Raw genomic sequence first — 14,698 nt, 5'->3', positions numbered from 1 at the left:
GCGCGTCACCCATTACGTATCCCCAGAACTGTCCAGACGGCCCTGGCAGGATGGCTAGAGTTGGTGCCGTCAGAAACAAGGATGTGGGCAGACACTTCCTAAATCATCATATCTGCCTCCCAGGTGACTATATGACTGTCTGAAAAGTTTGTTGATGATTAAAGAATTTTGACAAGAACACCTAATGAAGAGAAATTCATTTTTAATTGTGGCTTCTTGACACCTGCCACCGTATCACTGGTATTGCCCCTGTGCCACAGATCCGGGATTAAAATTCACAGTTCACGCTGGCCGAGTGCGGTTCTAACCGAGGGCCACAGTCTGAGTCTGGCCAGGAGTTTACACAGCTGGGAATCCCCCTAGAGAAAGCTTTCACTGTCAATTTTTGATCCCTCAAATTGTAATACTTGCCCTGACCTTGTCTAATGTTTAATCTGTGTTTATCCAGCATTGTATTTACTCATGGTCTGAGTGAGGTGACAAGGCAGCAGGAGTCTTGAGATCACGCGCGGCACGATGGGGCTGCGGGGGCTCCTCTGCGTGTGCCTGGTGTCCCTGCTCGCCCTGCAGGCCGTGGCCGCTCAGGGTTCACCCACACGCAATCCCAAAGGTGGCAAGGTATGTGGGTATACCCCTGGGCCAGAACCAGGCAGCTGAGCCTGGAAGGGAGCCCAGGGATGGGGGCTTTCCCCACCCACCTCGACTTCCTCTGAAGGGAGAGGACCCCCTAGCAGCACTGGGGAGATGAAGCTGGGGTGTTGAGGACACAGGCTACATCCCACTCCCATGCCTTAACAGATAGGCCCTGGTCCCCTGAGTGCTTGCATTCACACTTGCCCTGGTTTTGTTTTACAGAAGCGAATGGCTGTGGATGCAGTGAGTGTGGGTCTCGGCAAAGGGGTCTGTGGTGGGGCCATTATTACCGCCAGTTTCCCCCAGGTTTCAGGGCATGCCCCTGGGCAGGGGGACTCCTGACTCCCACAGACAGGGGCTCTCTAGCCACCTCAATTCCCATGGCACTGTTTCAGGCATACAGAATAGCACCCATGTCAGAGCTGGGTGCTGGGGGGCCCCCATCCTAGGCCACCTCCTGCACATCCCACTTTAGGCTGTCGATGGTGTGGTCATCCGCAGTTTGAAAGTCAACTGCAAAGTCACCTCTCGCTTCGCCCACTACATCATCACCAGCCAAGTGGTCAACAGCGCTGACACAGCCAAGGAAGTGTCCTTCAACGTGGAAATACCCAAGACGGCCTTCATCAGCGACTTTGCCATGTGCGTGCCTTGCCTGGTTCACCAGGCCCAGCCCACAGCCAGGGCTCCCCTCATACCCAAGGGCCAAGGGCCAGACCCAGCTCTGAGGGACTGAAAAGCCCTTTAGGGCCTGCTCTGGGCTGCCATCTTGGAGAGCAAACCAAAGCCTCTGACAGAATGTTTTCAGCCGAGGGCCCAGGAGCACAGGCCAGCACCCAAGGCTTACTGCTGGACCCTGTGGCCGGGGCTGCCCACCTCCGTGCTAGGGTCCCTGAGCTACTCTGGGGTCAGCGGGAGACTGGCAGGGGAAGCCCTCCCCCAAGTGCTCACCTGGACAGGACCTCCTCAGTGCTACCCCCCGCCTCCATTCCCCCCCAACCCCGAACTGGGAGTGCCCCCGACTCAAGGCCCCATGTGGTGGGGGAGGGGCACTGCCCTGATGGCTTCTTCCTCCCTGCAGCACAGCAGATGAAAATGCCTTCACCGGAGACATAAAGGACAAAGTGACTGCATGGAAGCAATACCGGAAAGCAGCCATCTCAGGAGAGAATGCAGGACTTGTCAGGTGAGCTCTGGGCCCTGCCGGCCCAATCTCTGGTGCCACCCACCCCCTGCCAGCATGGATCTGAAGGCTGCAAGGTGTCTTGGGTGGAGGGCAGCCCCAGATGAGGGGATGGGAGTAAACTGGTCAAACCCACTGCTGGCACAGGTGTGCTGGACAAGACCTCTGGAGAAGGGGGCCCTGACTCTGGCCAGTCAGCTAAGGCAGGGTGAGGGTCAAAGAAGGCTGGGGGAAGCACTAAAAATAAGAGAAATTGATTCTGAGGAGTATGTTTTAAGTGACAAGGACCCACACGTCACTTACCATGTGACGTGTCTGGTTTTGGCCCTGGTGGCACATCCAGGGCCTCAGGGAGAACAATGGAGCAGTTCTCCATCCACATCATCGTCGGTCCACGGAGCAAGGCCACGTTCCGGCTGACCTATGAGGAGGTGCTGAGGCGGAAGCTCATGCAGTACGACATTGTCATCAAAGTCAAGCCCCAGCAGCTGGTGCAGCATTTTGAGGTAGCTCGCGGGTGACCACAGGCAGGCGTGAGGTCTCAGGAGCCAGGCTCTTGCCTTTCCCTCACTGTGGCTGCACATGTAAGCTCAGCACCCTCTGTGTGCAGTCCTGGGCACACAGGGAGGGTACTAACTCTTCCAGGTGGGCTCCAGTGGCTCTCTGTGGCTCCCTGAACCCTCCAGCCTTCTCCTTCTGAGCCTCAGCTTGCTCATCTGTTAAATGGGGGTTCTGTGTGTCCCAGAAGTGCTGCAAAGATCATGAGAGATAGTGAATGTTCAGGGATTTTGTAGGAAACTCCCAGACAGCCTGAGGGGCTGTCATTGTGGCTGGCACATAAGTGGTGGCTGAGTTGAGGGGCACAGACATGCACATCTTCATTTGGCCAATATTTTTGGAATGCCTGTGACATGCCAGGCCCTGTGCTGAGAGCTGGGTGGGCGCTGCATATGGTGGGGGGGCCAGGATACACGCTGGCTCTTGGCTGAGACTTGATGATGGTTCCCAAATGCGAGCCTTGGTGCAGGAGTTGTTTCAATGCCACAGATCGACGTGGACATCTTTGAGCCCCAGGGGATCAGGAAGCTGGATGTCGAGGCCTCCTTCCTCCCCAAGGAACTGGCTGCCCAACTTATCAAGAAGTCCTTCTCAGGGAAAAAGGTGCGTCAGATGGCGGAGCCCTCAGAGACTTCTCAGCCTAGCTCAACCAGGCTGCCATATGGGAGAGAGAAGAGAACTCAGCACTTCTGATTCTCAAAAGCCTAAGGCTGGGGAGGGTCTGTCTGCCTGGTCTGCAGCGAGTTGCTGGCTTGCTTAAGCCTCAGTTTCCTCTTTGCTTATCTCATACTCCTGGGAAAGCATTCACGGTATATAGGACACATGTGTAAACCTCAGCATTCCAAGCCCCAGTGTTCTTGGAAACATGATTAAGTTTGGCAAGGATGTTGGTCTACCCAGTCACTTACCACTTGTCGCTTCCCACCCATCTACAAGAATTCCAGGAGCATCCTGCTTGCTCCTACCCCGGTTCCTGAGGAGTGCGGCATATGGATGGGTGATACCCAGCTAGTGCCCCGCTTCCTAACTTGCCCTCAACTAGAGCCAGGAGCAAACCGTTTATTCCCCCCCCACCTTTGGTAGTGACTGTAACAGTTCACTTAGAAGAAATGTTTCCTACAGTTTTGGAGGGGTTCCTTAGAAACAAAATGCGACACGGTGGAGTGCTAGCAAACGCTTGCTTTCAGTAGGGGCCCAAGGGAATCGTCTTTGTCTTCCTAGTAATTCTTTTCAAATATCTTTAATGAACATATTTTACTTTTATAACCAACAAACAAAATGTAAAAAGAAAGGGTCCTTAAGAAAAATGTGGAAAGTACGGAGGTACAGAAATGTATTGAGGACAGTTCAGTTCAGTTCAGTCACTCAGTCGTGTCCATCTCTTTGCGACCCCATGAACCACAGCACGCCAGGCCTCATTGTCCATCACCAACTCCCGGAGCTTACTCAACTTTTTCACTCTTCTCTTTCACTTTCATCAAGAGGCTCTTTAGCTCTTCTTCACTTTCTGCCATAAGGGTGGTGTCATCTGCATATCTGAGGTTATTTCTCCCGGCAATCTTGATTCCAGCTTGTGCTTCCTCTAGCCCGGTGTTTCTCATGATGTACTCTGCATAGATGTTAAATAAGCAGGGTGACAATATACAGCCTTGATGTACTCCTTTTCTTATTTGGAACCAGTCTGTTGTTCCATGTCCAGTTCTAACTGTTGCTTCCTGACCTGCATATAGGTTTCTCAAGAGGCACGTCAGGTGGTCTGGTATTCTCATCTCCTTCAGAATTTTCTGCAGGAGATTTCTGTGATCCACACAGTCAAAGGCTTTGGCATAGTCAATAAAGCAGAAATAGATGTTTTTTTCTGAAACTTTCTTGCTTTTTCGATGATCCAGCAGATGTTGGCAATTTGATCTCTAGTTCCTCTGCCTTTTCTAAATCTAGCTTGAACATCTGGAGGTTCATGGTTCACATATTGCTGAAGCCTGGCTTGGAGAATTTTGAGTATTTACTAGCATGTGAGATGAGTGCAATTGTGCGGTAGTTTGAGCATTCTTTGGCATTGCCTTTCTTTGGGATTGGAATGAAAACTGACCTTTTCCAGTCCTGTGGCCACTGCTGAGTTTTCCAGCAAACCACCCCCAATTTCCCTGAGCACCAGCACCAAGTTCAACCAGGCTGAAGCTCCCACTCTGGGCCCTTCCTTCTCCTTGTCTATCCAGGCAGGTTCCATTTTCCAGCACAGTGTTCTTTTTTCACTGAACAGTATGAGATGCCAAGTGTCTCTCATCCTGGTATTATTTACATTTTTGGCCACACCATGTGGCTTGCGGGATCTTAGCTCCCCAACCAGGGATTGAACCTGGGCCCCCAGCAATGAAAGCTCAGAGTCCTGACCACTGGATTGCCAGGGAATTTCCAACATGCTGCTGTTATTTTGTTTTTCATTGTGTACCCGAAATGGCGATACTTATTGTAGACAATTCCAATGATTCAGAAGCATGTGAGCAAAGAAACAGGTCTTCTCTCCTACTTTGCACAGGCGTGCACTCTCAGCAGCAGGGTGAGGGTCTCATGAGACTCATTCCTATGGCTATATACGACACACACACACATGCACACATCTTATGTTGTCCTTGCAAACCAGTAATGCCTCACACTCTCGCTTGTTCCAGGGTCATGTGCTTTTCCGCCCCACAGTGAGCCAGCAGCAAACCTGCCCCACGTGCTCTACAACCTTGCTGAATGGGGACTTCAAGGTGACTTACGATGTCAATCGGGATGATGCCTGTGACCTCCTGGTGAGTCTGAACTTCTAGCCTGAGACTTACGGGGCAGACAGGGGTCCTTTTGAGAGCGGCCTCACTCACCCGTTTGTGTTTCAGGTCGCCAATAACTACTTTGCCCACTTCTTTGCTCCCCAAAACCTAAAAAAACTGAACAAGAATGTGGTTTTTGTGATTGACATCAGCTCCTCCATGGAAGGCCAGAAACTGAAGCAGGTAAATGGTGGCTCTGAACAGCCCAGTGGGAGCTTCTTCAACCCCATCGCCCACCCCGAACTAGTTTTGCCCGCAGAGCCTGGGTTTGGGACTTCTGTCCCTGGCCAGAGGCAGGGTAATCTAACAGGAAATCCCAGTGGTCAGGGCCACTTCTCACTGTGCAGCCATGAGCAAGTACACTCACTTCTCGATGGCAAGCATAGGAGCAAGGTGACAGGGCCCACAGAGTCATGACGTTTACCAGTGGGGGAGGGCTTGGAAGATGAGACCTGTGTTCTAGGCATGTGGGGATGATTACAGGGGTCCAGAGATGGCTTGCAGCTGGCAGCAGCCTCCCCTCCACACGCATGATCTGTGCCCTGTCCATGGCACAGTGAAACCATTGGTGGACAAGCAGGGTTTTAGAAACCCAGCCTCCAGGGGTCCTCTGTCGTAACCCTGCCCCCCTGAACTCCTGGTCATTTCCCTTTCCCACTGGGTCCCTTTGCCTTCTCCACGCCCTCAGCCACCCCAGGGCTCACTCAGCAGGAGGCTCCTCTCCTGTCACCACTAGCTTTCTTGCCCCTCCTGTTTGTCTGCCACATGCCTCTAACCCTGTGGGTCTTTTAACTGGGCATCTGGAGATTACAGAAGGCACTATCCTGGGGCCCTGTCCCTCCACTGACTGTCCTATCCTTACAGACCAAGGAGGCGCTCCATAAAATCCTGGGGGACATGCGGCCAGGGGACTACTTCGACTTGGTCCTCTTTGGGTCTGCAGTGCAGTCATGGAAGGGTTCGCTGGTGCAGGCATCTCCTGCCAACCTGGAGGCAGCTCGGAACTTCGTGCAGCAATTCTCCCTGGCCGGGGGTAGGGGCAGGGGTCTGGGGCCACCTTGATGCCACCTCTGTCCCCTCAGATTGAAGGCACACACTGATCTGCTTTCTCTTTTTTTGCAGCTACAAACCTAAATGGAGGTCTGCTTAGGGGAATTGAGATCTTGAACAAAGCTCAGCAAAGTCTCCCAGAACTCAGCAACCACGCCTCAATTCTCATCATGTTGACAGATGGCGAGCCCACAGAAGGTAAGTGCCATCAGGGATACCCTGGGAGGTGTTGGGTCTGCTCATTATGGAAGGCACTGGGGATGCCGTCTGGGGGCAGAGAGGCTAAGGGTAAAGCTGAGCACTTGTCTAAGAGCAGAGTTCAGACCATAAAGTCTGCAGAAGCTCCAAGGTGCTCCTCTGTCCTGAGGTGGGAAACTGGGAGTGTTTCTCCATGACACAGGGCTGGACGGGGCCCAGAAGGAGGGGCAGGACTCCTAGGCTGAATTTAATGAACTGTGTTTTCAGTACCTCACCAAGCACAGGAGTAGGGACCAAGAAGAGACACTAAGAGAACAAGAAACATCTTTGCCCTTAAGGAGTCCAGGGTCCACTGGGGGAGGCAGACCCAGGAACAGATGCTCTGTCAAGGGCTCTGAAAGAACAGGGTGCCAGGAGGCCAAAAGACCACAGACAAGGGGCACCTGACCCAGGCAGAGTCTCAGAAGGCCTCCTGGAGGAAGGTGAGCCCTGAGCTCCATCTGGAAGGAGGAGAGGAGAAGCAGGAAGGCATCCCTGGCAGAAGGGGCAGCTTGAACAAAACAAGGTTTGTGCACCAGCAAGGTCTGTGCAGGAAGTGCAGGCATGTATAAAGCAGGTAAAACAGAGTGGAAAGGTCAGCAGGCCCTCACAGGCCATGGGAGGAGCCGTGGAGGGTTTAAGATCAGATTTGCTCATGATGGATCCATGGAAATGGGCAGTCTTCTAGGAGCTCTGTTAGCAGCTGTTGCATCACCCAGAGGAGACAGCAAGAGGCGTGGCCTCAAGAGGCTAGTGGGGACTGGAGATGGTCTAAGATGGGAGGCTTGGCCCCCAGAGGGTGCCCCAAGTTGCCCTCATGCCCCACATGCATCCCATCCCTACCTGGCTGTGTGGCTGCAGGGGTGATGGATCGTACCCAAATCCTCAAGAATGTCCGAGATGGCATCAAGGGCAGGTTCCCACTCTACAACTTGGGCTTTGGCCATGATGTGGACTTGAACTTCCTGGAGGTCATGTCCCTGGAGAACAACGGACGTGTCCAGAGAATCTACGAGGATCACGATGCTACCCAGCAGCTGCAGGTCTCCTCTCCCACAGCCCCTCAAAGTCACGCCATGGGGATCAGAGCCTTGGCAGCCATGTACCCACCAGCCCAGAGCAGATAAAGCTCTGGTGTAGAGTTCAACTTAGCTGTGGGACCTTGAGCCAGTTCCTTAACCCCTGAGCCTGCAATTCCTTCTATAAGGCAGCGATCCTGACATACCACTTTGTGAGGGGGTTTCCTGTTGGATGCCTAGGGTGACCCACCAGCTCTGAGGCTGCACCCCCCCCCCATTCCTGCAGGGTTTCTATGAGCAGGTAGCCAACCCCCTCCTGAGGGATGTGGAGTTGCTGTACCCCTGGGAAGCCGTCTCAGACCTGACCCAGCACCGCCATAAACAGTACTACGAAGGCTCGGAAATCATGGTGGCGGGGCGCATTGCTGACCACAAACTGAGCAGCTTCAAGGCGGACGTGCGAGCTCACGGGGTAAATAGAGGGCTGCAAAGGGTGGAGAGGCACTCAGAAGCTCCCCACCCCTGTGCCCTTGGCAGCCTCTCTTTCCCCAGAGGAGTGCCCTCACCCCACCAGGCCACACACACCCCCAGGGCTGAACGTTCTCCCAATGCAGTCATCCTGAGGGCAGGCTCAAGTGGCCTTGATAAGTGGTCATCCTTGCAGCCAACTGGACCACCTGTTATTCCCCATGTCATTCCTCCCAAAGCATGAGGCAGTGAGAGGCTAGCGTCTTCCTTCTCAAGTGACACTATTTCCTGAGCACCTACTACACATTCAGCTTTGTACCACAGTGCAGTGCACGTGTGCACATGCACGCTCGGGGGTCCTGGAGACCTGGAGTCTAGCCGTCTGGTTGTAGCTGAGGGTTCAGGACTCCGGCTTTCAGTGAGGAAAGCTGAGCTAGACCTTGGCTCCAGGTGGGTGACATCGATCAAATGGGTCCAGGTCTCTAGGCCTTTCTGTACTATGAGGGTAAAACTGCACTAGAGAGTTGTGTGGAGTAAATGAAATAATCCTGTGCATGGCAAACCCCTGGGAAGAGGTGCCCCCATATAGTAGCTGAGGAGAAAAGGCACACTTGTGGGCTGCGGCAAGTTGAATGGGCATCTGGAGGAGCGGGGTGGGGTGGACACAGTTGCCTGGTGGACTGGCCGGCTGTTTGCTGGCATCCCCCAGAGACAGTAACTCTATGAGAGCAGAGCCTGATCCTCCTCCCCTGGGATCCCCGAGGCCTGGGTCAACTTGGCTCACAGAGGGTGCTTGGCAACTTTTATGGAAGGAATGGATGGGTGAGGATGAGAAGTGCAGGCTTAGGAAAGAAGGGGGATGGAATGCTGACAAAGGTTCACAGCCTCTCTCGCCCTCGCCTCTCTCAGGAGGGCCAAGAATTCATGACAACCTGCCTGGTGGACGAGGAAGAGATGAAGAAACTGCTCCGAGAACGGGGCCACATGCTGGAGAACCACGTTGAACGCCTGTGGGCCTACCTGACCATCCAGGAGCTGCTGGCCAAGCGGTACCAGCCCACTGGCTGCCTAGGGGAATGGGGGCACAACCGCCCAAGAGCACGCCCCACAACCCCTGGGTCTTTGAACTAAGAAGGGGTGGTTCTGAGTCTTGAAGCGTGTGAGCAGGTCAGATTTACTGTTCTCTGACTTTGCTCTCTAAGTTAATATCAACCAGGCAGTCAATGTGTGGGCGGGGCCTGCAGGGGGGCACAGGGCGGCCTGCCGTTTGCTCCTACTTAGCTCTGTGGGCGATGCTGCCCTTGCCCGTGGGGCTACTGTGTCCAGACACACTCAGTTCATCCTCACAACATACCGAGCACACCGGGGTTCAGAGAGGTTAGACCACTTGCCAGAATGTCACAGCTGTTGAATTCTGGGGCACATCCCCCAGCTCTACCAAACCTCCAGGTTTTCTCTATGAAACTGTTAGTCACTCAGTCATGTCCGACTCTGCAACCGCATGGACTATAGCCCTCCAGGCTCCTCTGTCCATGGAATTCTCCAGGCAAGAACACGGGATCTTCCCGACCCAGGGATCGAACCCAGGTCTCCCGTATTGCAGGCAGATTCTTTACCATCTGAGTCACCAAGGAAACCCATTTCTCTATGGAAGGCATTTAAATCATGAGGTCCTTGAAGGCAGCCCCTGAGTGGGGCCACTGCAGGGGCTTATTCCATGCCTGTTGAACAAGTGAACAACGGCAGGGAAAGGACAAGGGAATGCAAGTTTACTGTCGTCCAAGCTGCAGGCCTGGAGCCAGTGTCTGTCTCGCAGGATGAAGTTGGAGGGCGAGGAGAAGGCCAACGTGTCAGCAAAGGCCCTGCAGATGTCATTGGCCTATCAGTTCGTGACCCCACTGACCTCCATGACCGTCAGGGGCATGACAGACCAGGACGGCCTGGAGCCCATCATTGATAAGCCCCTGGACGGTATGGGCTGGCTGAGGGGAGGCTGTGGGCATGGGGAGGCTTCTGAGAACCAAAAGCCTCCAGGGCGTTAATTCTCTTTCCTTTCTCTCCTTTCTAGATTCTCTGCCCTTGGGTGAGTTTTTAAATCATGTTGACTTTTGCAAGGGGCTCTGGGTGGCTGGGCAAGTGGCGCAGTTCTGGCCACCAGACACACAGATCCCCTCCCCACACCTGCCCGGCTCCAGCCTTTCTTGGTCTCTTCCTTCCCTGAGATGCCCTTCCCCACTTTGTTGTAACCAAACTGTTGCTACCTGAGTGTTTGGGGAGCCCTCACACAGCCTGAACCCCTCCACTCCCGGGCCTTCTTTGGGGCCCTTAGTGTGAGCATCCGTTTGCAAGGAGGACTGGGACCCCCAGGAGAAGGGCTGGGACCCCTAGGAGAGGGCTGAGTCCCACAGGAGGAGGGCTGGGACCCCCAGGAAGAGGGCTGCCCAGGCCTGACTGATGTTTTGGCCCAGTTGCCCTTGGAGCAGGGAGGGTGACGCTGTCCTCTGTCCTTGTCCTCTACAGAGATGGTGGGACCCAGAAAGAGTAAGTGGCCGTCACCCTGACAACGCACGTCTTACCTCTGCTCCACGGGACCACCCTCAGTCCTGAGCAAAGCCCAGGGTGTTGCCCATCTAAGGCTGTCTCTCTCTGCTCCAGTGCTCCTCGCTCCCTCTCGCTGGGAGCCCTCAGAACTCTCCCCCTGACCCAGGCCTGGCCTCCCAACCCCAGAGCCACCAGCCCACCAGGTCCTCATGAAGGAGACCGAGCTGGGGCCAGGACACTGGTAGTGGTGATTTAGTTGCTCAGTCATGTCTGACTCTTGCAACCCCAGGGACTATAGCCCACTGGGTTCCTCTGTCAATGGGATTTCCAGGCCATTTTCTTCTCCAGGCCAGGCCATTGCTCTGGGCCAAACTTCCATTCCCACATCCCGAGAGATGTCAAAGTCTCCATGTCCACTCGTGCACCCGCGGCCTCGGGCCAGCCTGCCTGGGTGGGAGGGGCCCCAGAGAAGGAGCCACCAGCTGCAGGGAAAGCCTGGCCACCTCCCTTCTAAAGGCCGTTCACTCTTGCTGCTCAGCCTTCATGCTACAGGCCTCCCAGCCTGCTCCAACGCACTCCAGCCTCGACATCAAGAAGTTGCCAGACCAAGTGACTGGCGGTGAGTCCTTGGGAGGGTCTGAGGGACATTCCTGCCTGGCTGAACCCTTGTTCCCAGCTGGCCCCATCTGCCTAACGCTCAGTCTAACAGACTCCATGCTGTGCCCTCAGTGGATACTGACCCGCACTTCCTCATCCACGTGCCCCAGAAAGAGGACACGCTGTGCTTCAACATCAACGAGGAGCCTGGTGTGGTCCTGAGCCTGGTGCAGGATCCTGACACAGGTACTGGTGACATCACACCCCCTGCCAGAGAGGGTGGGGCCCAGGCTCCTCTGCCCTCAGCGTTCAGCCATAACCAGGAAGGACAGTGGTTGTGGCCCCCACTGCCCACACCCAGTGTACCCGCCACCTGGCTGGGCTCAGCCTGCCGCCGTCACACCCCACCCACCTGCCTGGGCGCTACACAGGGCCAGCTTTGTGGGCATGCGACCTGTGCAGGTGCACGGAACCGTGCATGGGAAGGGCCCCATGCTTGATTTAATGCTCTGCAGTTGCATCCTGAAATTCTTAATTTTTGAAGGAGGGGCCCCTTGTTTTCATTTTGTACCGAGTCCTGTAAATTATCCTGTGACCCTGCTGCATACCCCTCCCTTGGCCCTGCATGGCTGCAGGGATCTTGGAGTCAACCTCCCCGCTGCCCCCGGGCTCCAGTGATGAGAACAATGCCCTCTCCATATCTTGGACGCTTCTCCCACCCTCCCAGTCCATTCAGGTCATCTGCACATGTTTGTTGAGCACATCCAAAGGGCTGGGGACACAATGGAAACCCGGACAGAGTCCCTGCTCTCATGGAGTTTAGGGAAGGGAGATAAACAGGTGAACAGATTCTTAGGTGACCATTTCAGAGCATGAGACAAGGATAGTTTTGGGACAGTGACAATGGGGAGGGGGCTGCTTGCTGCCCAGTTCAGAGGAGGCCTCTGTGGAGAGGCCCTAAGACTCACCTACAGCACCTGCCCTGCGTCATGGAGAATAAGCAGCTCCAAGGCCTGTCCTGGGGAGGCGAGACCTCCTTCAGAGCGCAGAACGGAGCATTCGAATCTCAGAGAGGGTGGTGGGAAGGGAGGCAGGTGGTGCTGTGTGTGGCCTGCACCTGTCCTGAAAGCCTACGTCCTTGGGTGCTGAGGCTCTCAGTGACCAAAGAGGGAGGGCAGGAGCAAAGACTGGCTGGCAGGGTTCTGGTGAGAGCTGGCCCCCGACCTGATGACCCTTCACCCTACTGCAGGCTTCTCAGTGAACGGGCAGCTCATCGGCAACGAGGCTGGGAGCCCTGGGAAGCATGAGGGCACGTACTTCGGGCGTCTGGGGATCGCAAACCCCGCAACTGACTTCCAGCTGGAAGTGACTCCTCAGAACATTACGCTGAACCCTGGGTCTGGCGGGCCCGTGTTCTCCTGGAGGGACCAGGCCTTCCTGCGGCAAAATGAGTAACCAGCTTAGGCGGGGGCCTGGGAAGGGAGGCAGGGGTGAGTGTGGTGAGGACCAAGGCATGAAGCCCCAGAGCCAGCCCCACCCCCCGAGCCTGTGGACCCTCATTCCCTGAGCTCTGTCTGTGAGTGAGGTCATAAGGCCTCCGTGCAGACATGCTGGGCCCTGTGAACCATTCCCGACCCCTCACTCCCAATTTCCTTTGGTTCCGGGATGCGTGTCTCTGGGCCTGGCTGCCTGAGCTCCTGTGGCACCCTTGCCCCACAGTCCTGTCTCCACCAAACCAAGCAATTCATCCTCCCAGGCCCAGCGCAAGGGCCACCTCTTCCCTGAACCCATCCTGGTCTCTTCCTCTGCTGAACTTGTGTTCTCTAGGATTGTCTTTCAGCGCTGTCTTAGTATGACTTGTTTAGTGTTTGTTCTTTCCTTCACTCATTTATCTGTAAACACTGCCGAGCATCAGAGCCCAGTGCTGGTCAGTGGAGCTATAGGGAGAGGTGGGCAGGGTCCAGTATAGTGGATCATATGATGAGTCAAAGAACACAGACTCATACTTGACAGGCTGGAGTAGAAGTCCTGGCTCTGTCACTCACCAGCTATGTGAACTCGAGCAACTTCTTAACCTCTTTGAGCTGTGGTCCTCACAGGATCAAAGGGGGAATTGAATGATATAGTTTCAATGGAGGGCTTAGCACAGGGCCTGTACAGAATATACCCAGCAGCAACATGTGGGAAGAAGTGTGGAGCAAGAAATACTCAACCATCTCAGAGGAGAGGGGGTCATAAGAGCTGGGTCCCAAGGACAAGAGCAGCTGAACGGAGGGGTGCAGTGAAGCTGCATCCACCCTCATGGCACCCGGCCCCACAGGGTGCTGGTGACCATCAACAGGAAGAGGAACCTGGTGGTGTCTGTGGAGGACGGGGGCACCTTCGAGGTCGTCCTGCACCGGGTGTGGAGGGGGAGTGCTGTCCGCCAGGACTTCCTGGGCTTCTATGTGCTGGATAGTCACCGGATGTCAGCACGGACACACGGGCTGCTGGGTATGTCCGGCTGGCCAGGCTGGCAGAGCTGTGGGGGGTGGCGTGTTAGGACTCACCATGGGTCAGCTTTGCGAGGCACCAGGACAGGTGCACCTCCAACGTGGCCTCCAAGGCTCAGAGCTCCAAAGAGGGTCCTGGTGACAGCTTGTCCCTCAAAGAGGCTGTAATCAAACACAGTGAAACTAAAGCTTAAGTGAGCCTGAGAGCGTGTAAGGAGAGGTCCAATTAGAAAAGAGAAAGGTCCAGTGGACTCCCAGACACCTCCTGGGTGGGATGGGTCATGGCCACACTGCTTCTCTTTGTGGCCTTCCTGCAGACCCTGCTCTCTACCCCTCCCTCCCCTCTTCCCAGCCATATTCCTTTGGAATTCCTATAGAAGCAACATATCTGCTTCTTTATAGTAAGTGAACTAGAGGTGGCTTTGGATGTTAAAATTTATCAGAAACAGTCAAGCCCTTGGGAAAAAATAGTGCCATAACTCTAAACCTCCAGGGAGCACCTGGTGAGCACAGGGCAGCAAGGCCCCCGATGGTAACCACGGTCTTGTGCATGCCTTTCCAGGACAATTCTTCCACCCCTTTGATTATAAAGTGTCCGACCTCCACCCAGGCTCTGACCCCACAAAAACAGATGCCACAATGGTGGTGAAGAACCGCCGCCTGACGGTCACCAGGTGGGTGGACTTTTCTCCCAGCATCTCTGCCCTTGGCCTTCTCCATCATTGGTCCAGGTCTTCTTCTAGGTGTCACATGGGTCGGGTGGGCGTCCTGGGGAGGTACAGCCCTGCTGGATCCAAAAGGTGACCCCAGCTGGCATATTTCTCCTCAGGGGCTTGCAAAAAGACTACAGGAAGGACCCCCGACATGGGGCTGAGGTGACCTGCTGGTTCATTCACAACAATGGGGATGGGCTGATTGACGGCATCCACACTGACTATATCGTCCCTGACATCTTCTGAGCTCCAGCTGGCACACCCATCCTCCCTTGGGACCACGGCAGAGGGGCAGGGTAGCATCCTGACCTGCTGCACTGGCCACACCTTCCCGTTCAAGCTGGTCTCCTATGTCAAAGCACTCATGATTTCCATTAAAGAGAAGCTATGTCTA

The 14,698-nt window shown here is 54.9% G+C and overlaps 1 protein-coding gene across 1 annotated transcript; it reads left to right on the top strand.

The window, feature by feature from the left end:
- Positions 1–462: 462 nt before the first annotated feature.
- On the top strand, positions 463–14,698 carry ITIH1 (inter-alpha-trypsin inhibitor heavy chain 1). Its single transcript, XM_061396706.1, has 22 exons — positions 463–618; positions 856–876; positions 1,109–1,275; positions 1,715–1,819; positions 2,160–2,322; positions 2,864–2,977; positions 5,044–5,169; positions 5,254–5,370; positions 6,052–6,220; positions 6,310–6,435; positions 7,336–7,517; positions 7,780–7,965; positions 8,871–9,010; positions 9,778–9,932; positions 10,030–10,044; positions 10,482–10,502; positions 11,041–11,121; positions 11,232–11,345; positions 12,349–12,550; positions 13,420–13,592; positions 14,154–14,265; positions 14,421–14,698. The coding sequence occupies exons 1-22, from the start codon at positions 517–519 to the stop codon at positions 14,548–14,550; spliced, it is 2,721 nt and encodes a 906-aa protein (XP_061252690.1). The 5' UTR covers positions 463–516; the 3' UTR covers positions 14,551–14,698.

This window comes from Bos javanicus, chromosome 22, assembly GCF_032452875.1.
Source record: "Bos javanicus breed banteng chromosome 22, ARS-OSU_banteng_1.0, whole genome shotgun sequence".
Lineage (NCBI taxonomy): Eukaryota > Metazoa > Chordata > Mammalia > Artiodactyla > Bovidae > Bos > Bos javanicus.
The sequence above is the reverse complement of the archived record's forward strand: the minus strand, read 5'-3'. Positions and strand labels throughout refer to the sequence as shown.